The sequence below is a fragment of the Papio anubis genome, chromosome 11 (genome assembly GCF_008728515.1).
Source record: "Papio anubis isolate 15944 chromosome 11, Panubis1.0, whole genome shotgun sequence".
Taxonomy (NCBI): Eukaryota; Metazoa; Chordata; class Mammalia; order Primates; family Cercopithecidae; genus Papio; species Papio anubis.
The window spans coordinates 38,283,010-38,299,022 of NC_044986.1; the positions used below are offsets into that span (position 1 = coordinate 38,283,010).

General features: G+C 42.1%; 1 protein-coding gene across 50 annotated transcripts in view; it reads left to right on the forward strand.

Annotated features, from left to right (window-relative positions):
* The window catches only part of SORBS1 (sorbin and SH3 domain containing 1), a 254,758-nt gene that overhangs the window by 185,558 nt on the left and 53,187 nt on the right, over positions 1–16,013 (forward strand). For 34 of the 50 annotated variants that reach the window (XM_021943495.2, XM_021943508.2, XM_021943501.2 and 31 more), the window contains 4 exons: positions 3,355–3,438; positions 7,358–7,423; positions 7,997–8,098; positions 11,740–11,789. In XM_021943495.2, coding sequence (XP_021799187.2) covers positions 3,355–3,438; positions 7,358–7,423; positions 7,997–8,098; positions 11,740–11,789 — 302 coding nt within the window. The remainder of the gene's footprint in view (positions 1–3,354; positions 3,439–7,357; positions 7,424–7,996; positions 8,099–11,739; positions 11,790–16,013) is intronic. The other 16 variants (XM_021943516.2, XM_017944133.3, XM_031652160.1 and 13 more) reach the window with 5 other exon arrangements.

Sequence of the window (16,013 nt, forward strand, 5' to 3'; positions counted from 1 at the left end):
AGCTAATTTCTTTCTTTGTTTTTTTGAGACAGAGTCTCGCCCTGTTGCCCAGGTTGGAGTGCAGTGGTGCAATCTCAGCTTACTGCAATCTCTGCATCCCGGGTTCATGAAATTCTCCTGCCTCAGCCTCTCGAGTAGATGGGATTACAGGCATGCACCACCACACCCGGCTGATTTTTGTATTTTTAGTAGAGATGAGGTTTCACCATGTTGGCCAGGCTAGTCTTAAACTCCTGGCCTCAAATGATCCGCCCACCTCTGCCTCCCAAAATGTGGGATTACAGCCGTGAGCCACCGTACCTGGCCCCAGCTAATTTTTTTTTTTTTGGTAGAGATGGGTCTCACCATGTTGTCCAGGCTGGTCTCAAACTCCTCGGCTCAAGCAATCTACCCCTCTTGGCCTCCCAAAATGCTGGGACTATAGACTTGAGCCACCAAGCCTGGCACGTATGAGGGTCTTTATCTCTGCTTGGTCCCCTCTTATCATAGTAGGATACCTTTTTCTCTTCTAGCCTTGGAATTGGAGATCTATTGGTCAGTCCTTGCTTTGTCAAAAATGACCTTTTTCAGGACTCATTCTTCATCATACCTTCCTCTAAGTCTCTTACAGAAGTTCAGCTCAGTTACATACGTACATATATGTGTGTGTGTGTGTGTGTGTGTGTGTGTGTATAGTAGGACAGATAGATATTAAAAGAGTGATTACAGACACAGTATACATTTGGAAGTGTAAAACAAGGGGATTTATGCAGCTTGGTTTCTTCCCAGTTCACCCTCACTTTGAGTTCCTTCCCTGACTTTTCAGCATGGTCATTTAGCCCTGCTTTAGCTTGGTGTCATCACAAACTTAGTGGGCCTGTCCCCCTGTGATGTGGAATATGAAAAGGGGAATGTGGTATAGTGTAAAGAACACTGGACTAGGAATTGGAAGATCAGGTGGGTCAAATGTGATAATATGGGTACAGTAACTATGAATATTAATAAAGTACTACACAGACATACCACATTCAGGTGATTTATTTAATTGGAATTTGAAGCTGGTCTCTGGCTTCTATTCAAGAAGCAAAACTGTCTTTGAGGAGAAGCTGGCAATTTTCTGGTGAGTTACCTGCCCTTTTCCAAGGATTTTTTTTTTTTTTTTTTGAGCTGGGAGAATAGCCTGTGGTACTAAGGAACTTCCCCAGGCGTTATGGAATTTTCCTTGTCTGCCAGGCCAGAGTTCCTGCTCTGTGTCCAGAAGGATGTTTTTCTATTGGTCTGTTCCATAACAGGATCCACAGCTGAGTTATACTTGGCAGAATCAAATGCAGATGTGAGGGCTGTGTGGTATCACCTTTTTAGCTTTATTTCTGGGCAGCTCAAAGGACTGAGGCTGGTTGCTCTCACCCATCGCTGTTTGACATAACCTCCTGATTCTATTATGGGCACAGCATTAACCTCCACAGTAAAACAATCTGCAGACAACCTTTGGGAATAAAATGAGTTTTACTTCGGGATCATGAGTACCAAAACTTTCAGGCAGTTTCCCAAAAGAGTTGGTACATTTTATTTAAGAAAAGAGAAAAAAAGCCTAACCATCCCCAGAGGGCAGTTTATAAATAATCTTTGTAAAAATAACAAACATGAAATAGATTTCATGAAACCCCGTCATAGTAGGATCTAGGAAGTCCCAGTGTCTAAATTGCCACTCCTGAATAGTTGTGTTTTTGTACATATCGTACCTCCTTTCGCTGAATTGAATAAATATAGAATCCATTTACTACAGTGAGAGCAAGCCTTCTCCTTCAGGATTTAAACCCTAAGTCCCTAAAGACAACTGGAGGAGGTTTTATCTGCATGCAGGAGGACAGGCCTTGTGTTTCAGTATGTATTTCCCTCCGATTTCAACCTAGCTTGATTTCAGTTAAAGGAAGGTTCCCTGCTGTATTTCCATATCGTCCTCTACCTGTAGCAAAAGTGAAAGTAATGCTAAAGATTCTTTTAAAGATCTTAAAAAAAGGGATTGGTAAAGGTCACTAAGAAAGTTAGCAGCCATTTCTACAAGCTGCAAAGGGGATGTTAACTATGTTGTGAGAAAAGTATAGTCAAGAAGAGCTGGTTTGTGAAGCACTAGCATTAAAGACCTGCACACCAGACATGGCAACCCCCTACCTCAGATGTTATAGCCCAGAAGTAGTGAAGTTTGTTGTGCAGTGTTTTCAATCTCAGTAGAAAGTGTATGCATTTTATATTTCAGGTTATTGTAGAAAATCACCCCAACTCTCTTTTCGTGATTACCGAACTTTTTTGAAACATATATACATATTTAATTAGTCATGAACCTCAAACACTTTTGCCTGATGTAAACATTTCTCCAATTTATTAAGGGGAAAACCTGATTTGCTTTGCACGCGTTCGTTTTCCAACGAGTTTCTTCCAGAAACACGTGTTACTCCATGAAATAGGTGCCAGAACTTTATTTGGTTAAATATTATATCCCATGGAATCAAATTATCAGTCTATTGATACCTCATAGTGTTATATAAAGTGAGAAATCTAACTTATTTTTGTCACATAACTCAGAAGTTTTTTCCCCTTTGTTCTGTTATCTGTCTTGTCTAGCTTTTCTTTCACTTTATTTTTTCCCAATTCTTTAACATTTATTTGTTAAAATACGAAGTATATTCTGTCTGTATTCATCCACCATGGATGCTTGTTTAAAATGTTTTTTTCACTGTGTCCTCTGTCTTTACTTATATCATTTTTCACTTTCACTTTACTATGTATGGGACATGGTTTCCTACCTACTCATGTGCCATTAAAGATGCAGTATTAACCAATTGGCTTTTATAAAGTGTCAATATTTGCGTTTATTTCGAAAACCTTAAGGTGGCTTTGCAAATAAGTACTAAAGTTGTACTAGCCCATAAAAATCTGCTCTACTCAACTGGCATAGATGGCTAAATGTTTGGTGTGCTCACCAGGTAATGTGCTCATAACTAATAGTTCTTTGTAAAGGGCTTTCTTTTCTTCGACATTACTGAAGATTATTGCAGAATGCTGTTATGCCCAGATTCAGACTTGTTGTGTAGGCAGCAGTGTGGTGCAGAGTTGTCCATCTGTAGTCCATTTTCTTCTGCCTTAGGGCTGAGAATGATTCACTCACTGTCCCCTGCCTCAATTTCCCTGTTTTTGTAAACCTGTCCTCTCCCTCCTGTTTTTGCTGTTGTCAGTAAAAACAGATGATTGCTGCTGTTGAATGCAGCTGCTGTATATACCTGGAAACCACTGCATCTCTACTGGCCTGTTCCTATGTAATCTTTGCATAATGTTATCCTTCTCTTTCTTCCATTTCCCTATCACCAACCCCTATAGAGTCGGGATATAAGCCCAGAAGAGATAGATTTAAAGAATGAACCTTGGTATAAATTCTTTTCGGAATTGGAGTTTGGGAAACCGGTAAGTTTAATAGCTTCAGTGGTTATACACCTTTTAAACTAATGCTGTGGATGCATTGTTGCTGCTAAAGAATCAGATGTTTGTAAGGAATTCAGAAAGCAGGGAGCAGTCATGTTAGTTGTCCGTAGTGGGATTGTCTCTTCTCACTACAACCTCTGAGCTTTCCTTTGCCTTACTTCACTGAGAAAGGATAGTGAGCTCTGGAAGTATATCTTGCTGGAATATCCCAGAGAAACACAAATAATCATTGCTTGTCTTAGACCTCCCCCTACTAACAGCAAGTATCACATGCCTTGTGGATGGCATTATTTCAGCCATTGGTTCACTTCCTTGACCAAAGTCTTTATGGCCTGTGAAAGACAAGCTGAAAATGCATTACACACTGAGAAGACCAGCATTGTCTCTGCTTTAAATAGCATTTGTAAAAGCACATATGTAAATGAAGTCCCAGAAGAGGCCAACAAGGACCTCTTTATGCAGATGTGACCCACAAATGCAACCCCATTGTAGGTGACTTTTAGGGGATGATTTCTATTTCCCAAAGTTTGAAATGGGAGTAAGGAATTTGAGCATATTTAGTATTCAGCCTACTCTTGCCCCATGATATCTCTGAATCGGCTCTACAAATTGACTTTTGGCACTTAAAGGAGGATTTTCTTAGCCTTGCACCCAAAGGAATATAAAATAGAAGGGAGAATTGAGCTCATCCTTCCTCTAGAGATAACTGGAAACTGACTTTAAAACTCTAGTTACTTTAAAGTCTTAATTATTATAGCTGCAAAAAGAATTTACAGGTAGAGGATTTAAGTGTATAAACACATTTTATTCAATGATTGTATGAGACTTTAAGCATTGGATCCAGCTTTTGAGTTTCTGTGGTCTGGATGGTAGTTTTATTTGCAGACAGGAATGAATTTTATAGTTCAGTAAAATGTCTTAAGATTTTTTATTAAAACAAAGACAAAGAGAAATTAAGCTGGTGCTTAGGAATTGCTCTTTGATTTGGCGGTGCTGAGCTTTGAAAGTTCAGGCATCTTCTGAGTTAAGAGCACCAGACCTGCAAACAGCCTGCTTGTTCCTCTCTTCTGGTCCCTCCTAGACACTGTCTCCCGATAGCAGCTGAGCTGTCCTGGATGAACAGCGCCACCTAGTGACCAGTGGAGAGGGACGCATCTGACCCAAAGTCTGCACCCTCCTTCTCCCCTTCCCAAAGCATTGGTGCACACCTCATTTCTTCTCCTTCCTCTCCTTTTTTCCCCCCTCTGCTGTTCACCATTCAGACATCAGTTAAGTCTACCTCAGGAAATCTTTTCCACGTGCAGTATTTAACAGTCTCCTAACCCTTTCTCTTTTCTTCTTTTTCTTAAAACCTGGTCAATGATGTCACCAAGAAAAGCTTTTGCTGTGTGTAGTTGTCTCCCCACCCCCAAAACAGACCATGATTGGTATATGAAACAATAATGCCACACTTTAATCAAGGAAAGCAAAAGCTATTAAATTATATTTAATAGAGTCCATGCCATTGATTTTTCAAGTCTGTTTCAGAATCCACAAATTTCTGCCTATCTCATCTGCCAAACAACTAAATCAGGTTTGTCTAAAATGTTAGCTTTCAGGAAAAATGGTGGAACTTTTTTCCTAATTAGTTGTGAATGTTTTACTAAATCTATCATTACAAATAATTTTTGAGGATAATATATAGTATTTTGATGCCAGCATACATTAAATAGTCTCCATGTATAGCTTGATAAATTAACAGTATTGCTGCCAAAAACTTCACTCCAGGTACCACACATCTAACTTCAAACAAATGTTGAGAACACAGTCCAGTTTTATACTGGGGCCTTCCTCTAGTTTGTATCCCTACCCCATTGCTCTAACTGCCTCTTAATTATTTAAAGACTCAGAGATGCTTTTTCAAAATAGCATTTTCTCTGAAACCACATGCATTCTTTGCACAGGCCTCAGAGTTCTTCTAATGAGACTGTTCCTTTTTGTGTAGGTCTTATTTTAAAAGATAATACTTGTGAAGACTTGCCAAATTAACTAAATCAATGCCCATATCCTGAGGAATAGCCCTGAAATGAACAGCTCCTTATGGTCTGAGGCATCCTAATGGTGGGCTTATGACCTAGTTGAACCAGCAGGGTTGGGGAGGAAGGTGTGGTAAGGAAAAATTTTTTCTTCACTTCCTACTCAAACCACTCTGCCACAAAAGAATAAGAGACGTAAATAAATAAAGTGGCATAAACCATGGAAGTTGTTTTGGAAAGTTTTCAGCCATTCAGAAGCAGAATCAAAACTACCAGATCATGAGAATTAGCATTTCTACTTTTTTTTTTTTTTTTTTTTGTCACACCAACTGGGAGCCACTTTCCCCGAGTAAAGCCTGTCAGAACTTTGACACTAGACATTTACCCTGAACTCCTTGCTTCCTCCACCCCTTTGCTTAAACCACCCAAAACGAACTGAAATTTCAGCAGGATTCTCACTAAAAAGATACCTTTTTAGCTCCAACAAGTTGTTAGAATAGCAAATAGTTCAAGACTCCAGGGACCATTTTTGGATGGATTATTTAAAACCAGTTTAATTTGTAAACACTGTCCTGTTTATTGCAGTAAAGAAAGAAATGATCATAAGTCATTAGACTTTAAAAAGTCTGCTTCTGCAGATGAACAGTCCAAGTGTATCAAGTGCTTAAAGATGAATGGTAATTGCTAATATCACTTACTTGACGAAATGCAGAATATACATGTGCAGAGATGACATTACTGACCTGTTGCTGTCAGTGGTGAACACACCTTGGAATCAGATTACTTCTCATTTGCAGATGTATTACAAAGAGCCTGGGAATCAGCTTTTTCTTCTGAGTTGTTTTCCTCTAATTTCTATAGAAATTGACGTTATTTCTATATGTAAGAGCAAGTCAAAATTTCATAATGTGAACCAATTTGAATGCTTCCATAGAGTTGGCTATAATGAAATTTGCACAAAAGTTTAGGAGCTGTTTGTGATCTCCTATTTCTTATCCCCCTAGAGGTCATTATGTAAGAAAACTCAAGTCTAAATAGGCAGAAAAGTGGAAGAGAGGATCCAGAGTTAAAAGTCACCTGTAACCTCTGAATGTTCCACCCTCTGGACTCCTCCCTCATTAAACTTACAACAATCTTTTGGCAAATTTCTGTCTTAGGAATGCAGCTCTAAATCTGACTTGAAGAGTTAAAAGACAAAACAAAAATAACCTTATAGTCCCCTCTTTAAATTCTGGGTTTAAACTCTGTTCTCTAAGAGGGGATGAAAAGTATGTCTCCACCACTATCAAGGTCTAGTTAAATTGTAAAAGGAGATTTTAAAACTACTGGTATGAAATTGCCTAGTGCACTATTTAACACCCATTTTATATGTGGATTTCATTGCTACAAACCACGGAAAGTACATTTGGTTCAGTCCATTGATCAATCCAGTGATCATAGATTCACATACATGTTAATACACAATGAATTTTACAGCAGAAGACTGCCTCAAAAATGTAGAATCTTCAGTGTCAATCTTAGTTTGAAAAGAACAATGAGGAATTTAAAAGTTTCTATTTTTGTTCAAATGTGTGTTAATGCTTTTCTTTCCCCCTTCTTTTCTTTTTTTAAGTTTTCAATATTTAGAATCCAATGATGATTTGCTCTTGAAACGTAGACATAGAAACAGACTTCCTAGGTCATGGTCCCAGCTCCCAAGTCCTCAGGCTTCTGCTCCAGCAGGCAGCCTTGTGTCTGTAGGCAGCACCCACTCCCCTTACTTTTGAGTTCACCTTTCTGTGTTGATATAGTTCTCCTAGTGTGCCCCTCCTTGTTTGAGCCAGTCTCCATGTTTGTCTTTATGTCTTTATGCTCATTTCTTCATTTCCTCCTCTGCTTCCCGTCAGCCTCCCAAAAAGATATGGGATTATACTCCTGGAGACTGCTCTATCCTTCCTAGAGAGGATAGAAAGGTAATTCCGCTGTGCCTCCTCCGTTGGACTGTGTGTGCTCTCTAGCCTTGGTTAGTGTGAGTGTGTTGTGGGTTTGTTTTTTGGTTTTTGGTTTTGTTTTTTTCTTAAATCACTTTTTTAAAAACTTGATGCTGCTTTTTTTTTTTTTTTTTTTTGGTTTGGTAATAAAACTATTTAACAAATTCTCTAAGACATATACTAATGTTTAGAGGTTTTTAAGGCAATTATGTGTTCTTCTGACCAATAGTATTTGTCACCATCACCACACTCTGAAAAAAGAGAAAATAGGCATTTCCTTAAAGGTAGGTTTTTATAGTTCTCTTTGGCAAGTAGAATGGCTTTTTGAAGCTCTGATGACTTCAGGATTTCTGTTTTATATGCCTAATGTTACATTCTCTGTTTTCATGTCTTCAACTAATTTCCTGTGAGCTCTCGTGTTTTAGTCATGCTATCTTGGCCATATGAAAGTATAACACTAAGAAAAAAATTCATTTTTTCTAACTTAACCTTCCATTCTTTCTCCCTTTCGTCTAAACTAAAACCTTCTTTCCCATCTTTTCTTTCTTGAACCAGACTAATCTAGACAAAGATCTCAGCCTCTGCCAGACAGAGTTAGAGGCAGATTTAGAAAAAATGGAGACGCTTAATAAAGCACCCAGTGCAAACGTGCCACAGGTATTTCCTAGTTTTTCTCATGCCATCAGTTCCTTTTCAAGCTGTGCTTTGTTTTCTTCTTTGTTCTATGGTTGTTGATGTAGTTGAGGTGACGGACGGTGATGCTGGCTATTTTAGGCTGCATGGCTTTCTGACTCCTGTTTTAGACTCCTTCCCCTACCCCTACCCAGTTCATTTTTGCTTGGTTTTCTTTTGAGCTTGGCATCTTCCTTAAAGGGGATTCTTCAAATATATGCAGAGAGGCTGCTAAACTACTCTCCCACCTTACTCTCTTCCTCTGCTTTCCAGGGGCGACCTTTTAAGTTCCCTTCCTTCGCCTCTCTCTGCCTTCTCTGAATTTTCAGGGAGCCATTTTTGGCAGTTTCCTTGTCTTTTTTGCAGCCCTGGGAGATACCAACCTCAGAGATCAGTTTCAAAAACTCAGCAGCAGTGCTTTGGGTACCCTTTCTGTGCATGGCGCTGTCAGAGTAGTAGTGTTTGTTATTTTAAAGGTCAGAAAGTTCTCAATGAAAAATGCACTCAGAGGTCAGATAGCCTGGACACACAAAAAGAGTGTTTGAAACTGAGCCTGCATTGATATTTTAAAGGGAGCTATGTCAAAATGTGGTTTATTAAAGGGTATATGAGATAGAGTGAGAGAGAGAGAGAAAGACACCGTGGCAAGTAGGTTTCCAAACAGGAAAAAACCAAATGTTCATAGAATTGCCTGGAGGGCTCCTTGACAAAACAAACGAGACTCTTAAAAGGAAAAGATATCTTTAGAGAAGATACAAAAGGAGGTGGCTTCGCCTGCAATGCCAGCAATTTGGGAGGCCAAGGCAAGTGGATCACTTGAGGTCAGGAGTTCGAGACCAGCCTGGCCAACATGATGAAACCCTGTCTCTACTAAAAATACAAAAATTAGCCAGGCATGGTGGCGGGCCCCTGTATTCCCAGCTATTTGGGAGGCTGAGGCAGGAGAATCGCTTGAATTCGGGAGGCAGAGGTTGCAGTGAGCTGAGATCACATGTCTGCACTCCAGCCTGGGTGACAGAGCAAGACTCCGTCTCAAAAAAAAAAAAAAAAAAGATACAGAAGGAATATGGAGCTGAGGAGGCCAGGAAGGTCCACAAACCATGACAGGAAAAGTGGAAACTGCTGATGGACCCATACCACACTTAAGCAGAACGGAGACGAGGGGAGTCAGATCTCCAGCCCCAGTGACTTGGGCGCAAAAGAAGTCATGAGAGCATCAGAGACTCAAACCAGGGAAGGGGTGAAGAGACCGGGGATTTGGCCAAGGGGTCTGGGATAAGAGAGTCAGGAGCCAAGGAGCTGCAGGTTGCTTGAGGGTGTTAGGAATTGGGAATCCAGAGACAGCAGAGCGTGAGGAAGCCAGCAGGGCCAGGGGTTAGGCTCACCCTCTCCCTCAGCACTTGAAGGAGCCACCAGAGGCACTGCACACATGGGTGAGGCAGGCAGGTGATGGGTGGGGCAGGCGGTGGGGGAGGGTTAGGGGCTGAGTTTCCAATTAGGGTGAAGGGACCAGATTAGCCACTGTGGAACTGAAGGTCCCAGGTGAGAAGAGATCACAACTAGTCCTGGAGTGAGAATGGTGACTGTGGCTGTGGTGAGAGCCCATGCTGGGTGTGCCAGCATGCAGTGAGGCGGACAGATGCAGGCCAGGTCACTGAGGATGTTGCAGTGGGACAGTTTAACTGGTGTGAAGAGCGAAGAATTGAGGGATGGGATTCAGACGAAGACAACGTTAGGGTTTTGGCCAGGCAGCTGGAAGAATGAGGATGTGAGCATGTCACAGAGGAAAGCCGGGAAGAAGATCAGGGCAGAGGCAAGGTGAGGGAGTTGGCTTTAGGTAATGACCTTTGAGGTGTTGGTTGGGTGTCATATAGGGAATATCCGGTAGGCAGTTGGAACTTTAAGACTAGGGTTCTTGCAGGAGGCATGGGCTTAAGATGGGGATTGGAGTCACCTGAGGAGAGGTGATGGTTAAACTCTGGGAGTAGAAGAAGACACCCAACTAGGGAGTAGATGGAGTAGATGAAAGACTGAAGAGGGAATTGTGTTGAGAGAAAGGATGTGAAACCAAGGACTACACATGGGGACGTTGGGTGACGTGGAACAGTAGAAGGGGAGAGGGAGAGAAAGGAGAGTTCACAGAAGCAGAGGGAAAAGCGAGTGGTGGAGCAAGAGAAGAAAGTGTGAGATCTTCCCAGAGGTCCAGAAAGGTGGACTCCCAGGAAGGTCAGTGGATGTGCTGACTAAGATGTTTCCAAAGGCTTTGGAGGTTGCTGGGTGAGTAGTTCATGGCAGTTAGAGTATACGGCAAAGAATCGGGAGCCTGCAGAGGTATAGCACTGAGTGAAAAGATGTGGCCATGGGAGGAAGGAAGGGAGGGGAGTGTTCCCAGAGGATTCTACAGGGTCAAAGTTTTTTCAAGGTGGAAGACCAGACAGGACAGGTGTTCAGAGGTAGGAGACTCAAGAAGGAGAGGATGGGCAGGCAAGACAGTGCAGCCATAAGGGCTGGAGGATGGATGTGGAGGTAAGAGGGGTGTGCTTTCTGAGGAAAAATGGGGGTGGCGTGGGGTACAGTCCTCATCGCGGAGCAGAGGTGCCCTCAGAAATGAAAGCACACAAGCCCACCAGGTTTCAGCAGGCAGGGGGCTAGTGGGTGAGTTTGCCTGTTCTTCCCTGTCATTTCCTTTTCTCTCTTTCACAATCTCTTCCTTTTCTTTCTCTCCTTTCCTTAAATGTCTCTTCTCCAAATAGTTAGTTTTTCTTAAAATGGTCGTTATTAGAGATAAGGGCATTATTTAAGGTAGAAGTATCTTTAAAATTAACCTTTGCATTGATTTATTCAACTACTACCTTATTTTTAAAAACAAGCATGTCAAAGCCTTTGCATTTTTCTCTCAAAGACAACAGAAACCCTAAACTACAGAATTATGTTGCTTTTTCTCTGCATGTAGCTCTTGGTTGTTTTCTTCGTTTTGCGTGGTGCCTGGTAATTTTATAAAGCACTCCCTTATTCATGCCAAAATGGTCATTAATAGGGTTGGTGAAATTGCAAATCTCCCCATTTCTGCCCTCCTAAATTCGCAGGCATACACAAGTTATCTAAATACAGCGTGGTATTTTAAAATACGCTTTTGTACATTCTGGACCTAAAGTGTTGGGTGACCCTCTCTCTGGATGTGGCATTTGGGGTGCATGAAGGGATCTGCAGTGGGCTCAGAGGGGGTCTGAGGGCTGTGGAGAAGCTGATGGAGGATGTGCTGTCCATGTCACTAAAGCATGTTGGCCCACAGTGGGCCGTCACCTAGTGACCTGTGACGGAAGATAAGTATGAGCCAGGAGGCCTTCTCCTGACCCACCCAGAGGGCCTTGGCTGCATCCACTGGAAGGCAAAAAATTAGGAAGGCCCACCTGCCTATACAGTCTCCTCCCAGAGAAAGAGCACCACCCTCCACCAGCACCGAAGACCTGTTCCATCCAGCCCCCGTGACTTCCAGAGGTCCTGATCTAAACTAGGAAAAGAAATTGACCTCTCTCTTTTTCCTCTTGACTTGAAACATATGAGTCAAAATAAATCATCTACATTATTATTTTTTCTTCTTTTTTTTCTTTTTTGGACATTTACAGAGCTCAGCCATCAGCCCCACTCCGGAAATTTCTTCAGAGACTCCTGGATAGTAAGTTGCTATTTTATTTTGTTTACATTGCTTACTATGTTAAATGTCAGAAATGGGAAGAGAGAAGCTTATGTTTTGGACCCAAAGTGTGTTTTGTTTGTATCAGCCTAATGGCTCTGAATAATGTACAGTTTGGTGATAAGAAGCGATCTAATAGTAGTCTTCAAATTATTTTTCTTCTGTTCTCTCCTCCTTTTCCAAATTAATTTTGTGATGATTTGTATTACCTTTCATGAACTTTCCCCATTTCGGCATCTTTACCTTTAGAATGGGAGTTTATTTGTCTAAGTTTAGAATCAAAGTTCTTGCCTGGCATGGTGGCTCATGCCTGTAATCTCAGCACTTTGGGAGGTTAAGGCAGGAGGATCACTTGAGCCCAGGAGTTCAAGACCAGCCTGGGCAACATAGACGCTGTCTCTACCAAAAAAAAAAAAAAAAAAAAAAAAGCTGGGTATGGTGGTATGCACCTGTAGTTCCAGCTACTTAGGAGGCTGAGGCAGGAGGATCATTGAGGCTGCAGTGAGCTGAGATCGTACCACTGCACTCCAGTCTGAGTGAAAGAGGTAGACTGTGTCCCAAAAAAGAAAGAAAAAAAATCTCATTTGCTGGTTCTTGTGGGGAGGTGAGTGACTGAGACAGGCCACATCTGGTGTAAAGACTGGGGGAGGGGGCCACATCTGGTGTAAAGACTGGGGGGAGGGGGTCAGGTGCAGTGGCTCACTCCTGTAATCCCAGCATTTTGGGAGGCCAAGGCAAGTGGATCACCTGAGGTCAGGAGTTTGAGACCAGCCTGGCCAACATGGTGAAAACCTGTCTCTACTAAAAATACCAAAATTAGCCAGGCATGGTCCCAGCTACTCAGGAGGCTGAAGCAGGAGAATCACTTGAACCTGGGAGGCGGAAGTTGCAGTGAGCCAAGATCGTGCCACTGCACCCCAGCCTGGGTGACAGAGTGAGACTCCATCTAAAAAAAAAAAAAAAAAAAAGACCAGGGGAGGGAGTGCCAAGAGGGGGCCGAGAGGGGGCTAACTTACCTGATTCTCACATAGACGGGCATCTGTTTTCCTCTGTCAGTTCTTAGGACTCTGTCTGGATGATGCATGCATACCCCACTCCTTTGTGGGGTGCCACCAGCCTCTTCCCCCTGCCAAACCATCCTGAATCCTATAGTAGGAGGAGAATCCTGTAGCCTTTCTCAGCATTTTGCTATGAAGCTGTTATCCCAGCTGAAAATGTTCAGTGCTACCCTCACCTCCTGTTCTACACGTGTTAAATAGCAAACATTTTAGCTTGTATAGATAAGCCCTCGTGGAGCCTTCCTGTACCCAGGCTCACGTTAGTACCTCATGGCCCTTACTTCTGTTGCTGTATACCTGAGTTATACTCTTGTATTTTTATAATTGCTAGTGTATTATAAACTCCTCAAGGGCAAGGCCCCAGTCTTCACAGTGCCTGGTGCACCCAATGAATTTAGGAAAGGAGCTTGTTCTGGTAGGAGCTTTTCTTATTTTGTCACCATCACATCTGTGTCTTGTTCTTTGAAATATGACAGTGAGGGGAAGACACCCCTATTACCTATTCTAGTAGGGTTGGATAAATCCACAATGAGCAGAGTTGCTGAGTGTATAAGTTTTTTTTTTGACAGATATTGTGGTCTCTGGGACATATCCTACCTACATTGCTGGAGAACGTGCTTTACAGGAAGAGTTTCATTTGAAAGTCAGCAGGGATTTGGGTATTTTGGTGGAAAAATGGAAAAACTTTCATCTTTTTAGGGTAGTGATCAAAAGCTCTAGCTAGATCCATCATGTTAATTTTTCTTCTATAAATATGTATGTTTCATGATTAATATACCCAGGAGCGTAAGAAGAAGTTAAGAAGACATATTAAGATAGCAGCTAGAGAAGCACTGCCTTAGGGGACAGTTCCCGCCTTGAAGAAGGATTGGTGTAAAGTCTCTTGCATTCACTGTGGGGTTGGTGACTAAGTCACCAATATGACAGGTGTCAGGGCTCATGTGTAGCATTGGGACCCGTGTCCCCCACTCTGGCTCTGCAGCTTGCTCCCTTTTAAAGAGCTTCCAATTGAGCCGGGCCTTCAGCTCTAAAAATGACAATAAGTCACAGGTCCTCTAGGTCCTAGAGATGTGCCTTCAGAGGTGAAGCCCACCAGATGACCCTACGCTACCTGCAGATAAAGGGTGTCCTTAAGGCCACAGCTCCAAGCAAACGCTCCTTGGTCCCCCCAGGCCACCTCTTTATTCTCAGCTTGTCACTTCGGCAGTCCCGACTGCCTGTGTTAACCCTGCTGCCTGCTCTCCTCCTTTACCTCCTCACCTCCATCCCCCAAAACTGCACAAGACAGAAGGGGCTTCATGGGACAGCTAGCTGAGTGAATTCCCTAGCTCTACTGGATCCAAGGCACTAAGCTCTGTATTCTAATAGGAATGTAGATATAGTCCCTTAATAGTTTTGGGACAAAACACACACACACACAAATAAGGTTAGTAAATGAAAAGGCAAAGTGGCAAATGCTACCACAGGCAGTCGGGAGAAAGGAGCACAGGCGTTGAATAACACCATTTTAACAATTTATCAGGCATTTCCTATGTGCCAGGTCCTGTGCTTGGTATTTTATCTACCTTACCTCATTTAATCTTCTGAACATTCCAAGATGAGGCATTATTTTTAATCCCCATTTTATAGATGAGGAAATAGGCACATCAAAGCAGTGTAATGCGGTAGTTCCTCAGCAGGTTCAGGGCAGAGCCATATCCAGGTTAGGAACAGTGAAGCTCTAGACCAAGGCACTGGGGTTGGCAGTAAACTCTCATGTGCTCCATACTGATTCAAAATTTGGTAATAAGTTAGCGGAAGATATACTAAGGTTTGATGTTTTTGAGCTATTAAAAAACAATTTAGACCTGGCATGGTGGCTCACACTTGTAATCCCAACACTTTGGGAGGCCAGGGTGGGGGGATCTCTTGAGGCCAAGAGTTCAAGACCAGTCTGGGCAACATGGCAAAACTTCCTCTTTACAAAAAATACTTTAAAAATTAGCTGGGCTTGGTGGCGCATGCCTGTAGTCCCAGCTACTCGGGAGGCCGAGCTGGAGGATTGCTTGCCCGGGAAGCGGAGGTTGCAGTGAGCCAAGATCGCACCACTGCACTCCAGTCTGAGTGACAGAGTGAGACTCTGTCTCAAGAAGAAACAAAAAACAACCTTAACCCCTGCCAACAATTTAAGAAACTATTTATGACATTGAGTTAGCAGGATTGGAGGGTACTAATGTAAGCTGATTAAAAGAGCAAATTGTTTTCAGACACTCTGAATGTGCATGAAGACATTCAATCTGTTAATTTACCAAGAATTCTTATTTATATCACTGAAAATAGGTCTTCAAAGTCTCTGGTTTTCAGCTCTCATGAAATACTTGGCAGGAATAAATGAGTCTTTTCCTCCTGCTATTCTCCCATTTGGGGATTTTTCAGTAATCGGGCTTGGTTTTCCCCCAGTTTATCCAAATGAGTAAGATTTTCTTATATCTGAAATTGGTGAGGAACCAGCCTAAGTGGGGTGCCTGCCACAAAGAAAAGCTTACAAGTAAATGTTTGCTCAATGAATGGATGGATCTCTAACTCTTAATTAACTGAAATCCAACTTGGTTAGCACTGAGGCAGGCAGCTTGTAAGTTGAACATAGCCGTTTTCACTGGTTGGACAGGAATGATGGGTAGGCAGAAACATTGGCAGGACTTGACCTCAACCCAAAGAATGAAGAAGGAGTAGTCACAGGTGGCCCAGGTTCACGGTTTTGTGGCAACTGGAGAAGTGATGGCGTTGTTTTAAGTCCACTTTAATATCTTGGACAGACTTCAGTTGAGAATTTTATTAATTAACCCTGATTACATATGATAATATTAAAAGAACTGGGAACAGTGAGGAATTCACCCATAGTCCCAATATCCTAATACAACTACAAGTCCTTGCCTTCTATATATATATTTTTTATAGTTAACATCACAGTGTGTGTCCAGTTTTGTACTTTATTTTCCTAGCATTTCAGATCTATAAATCAGTAGTCTTAACTACTCATTATTTTCATTTCAATGTATTTCAGCATTAACTTCTTTGCCTAACCAAAGAGCTTTACTCTATTTGACCAGCAGGTGGCACTCAAGAACAAGCAGTTCTTCTCTATATGGTGATGGTAGACTAGCAAACG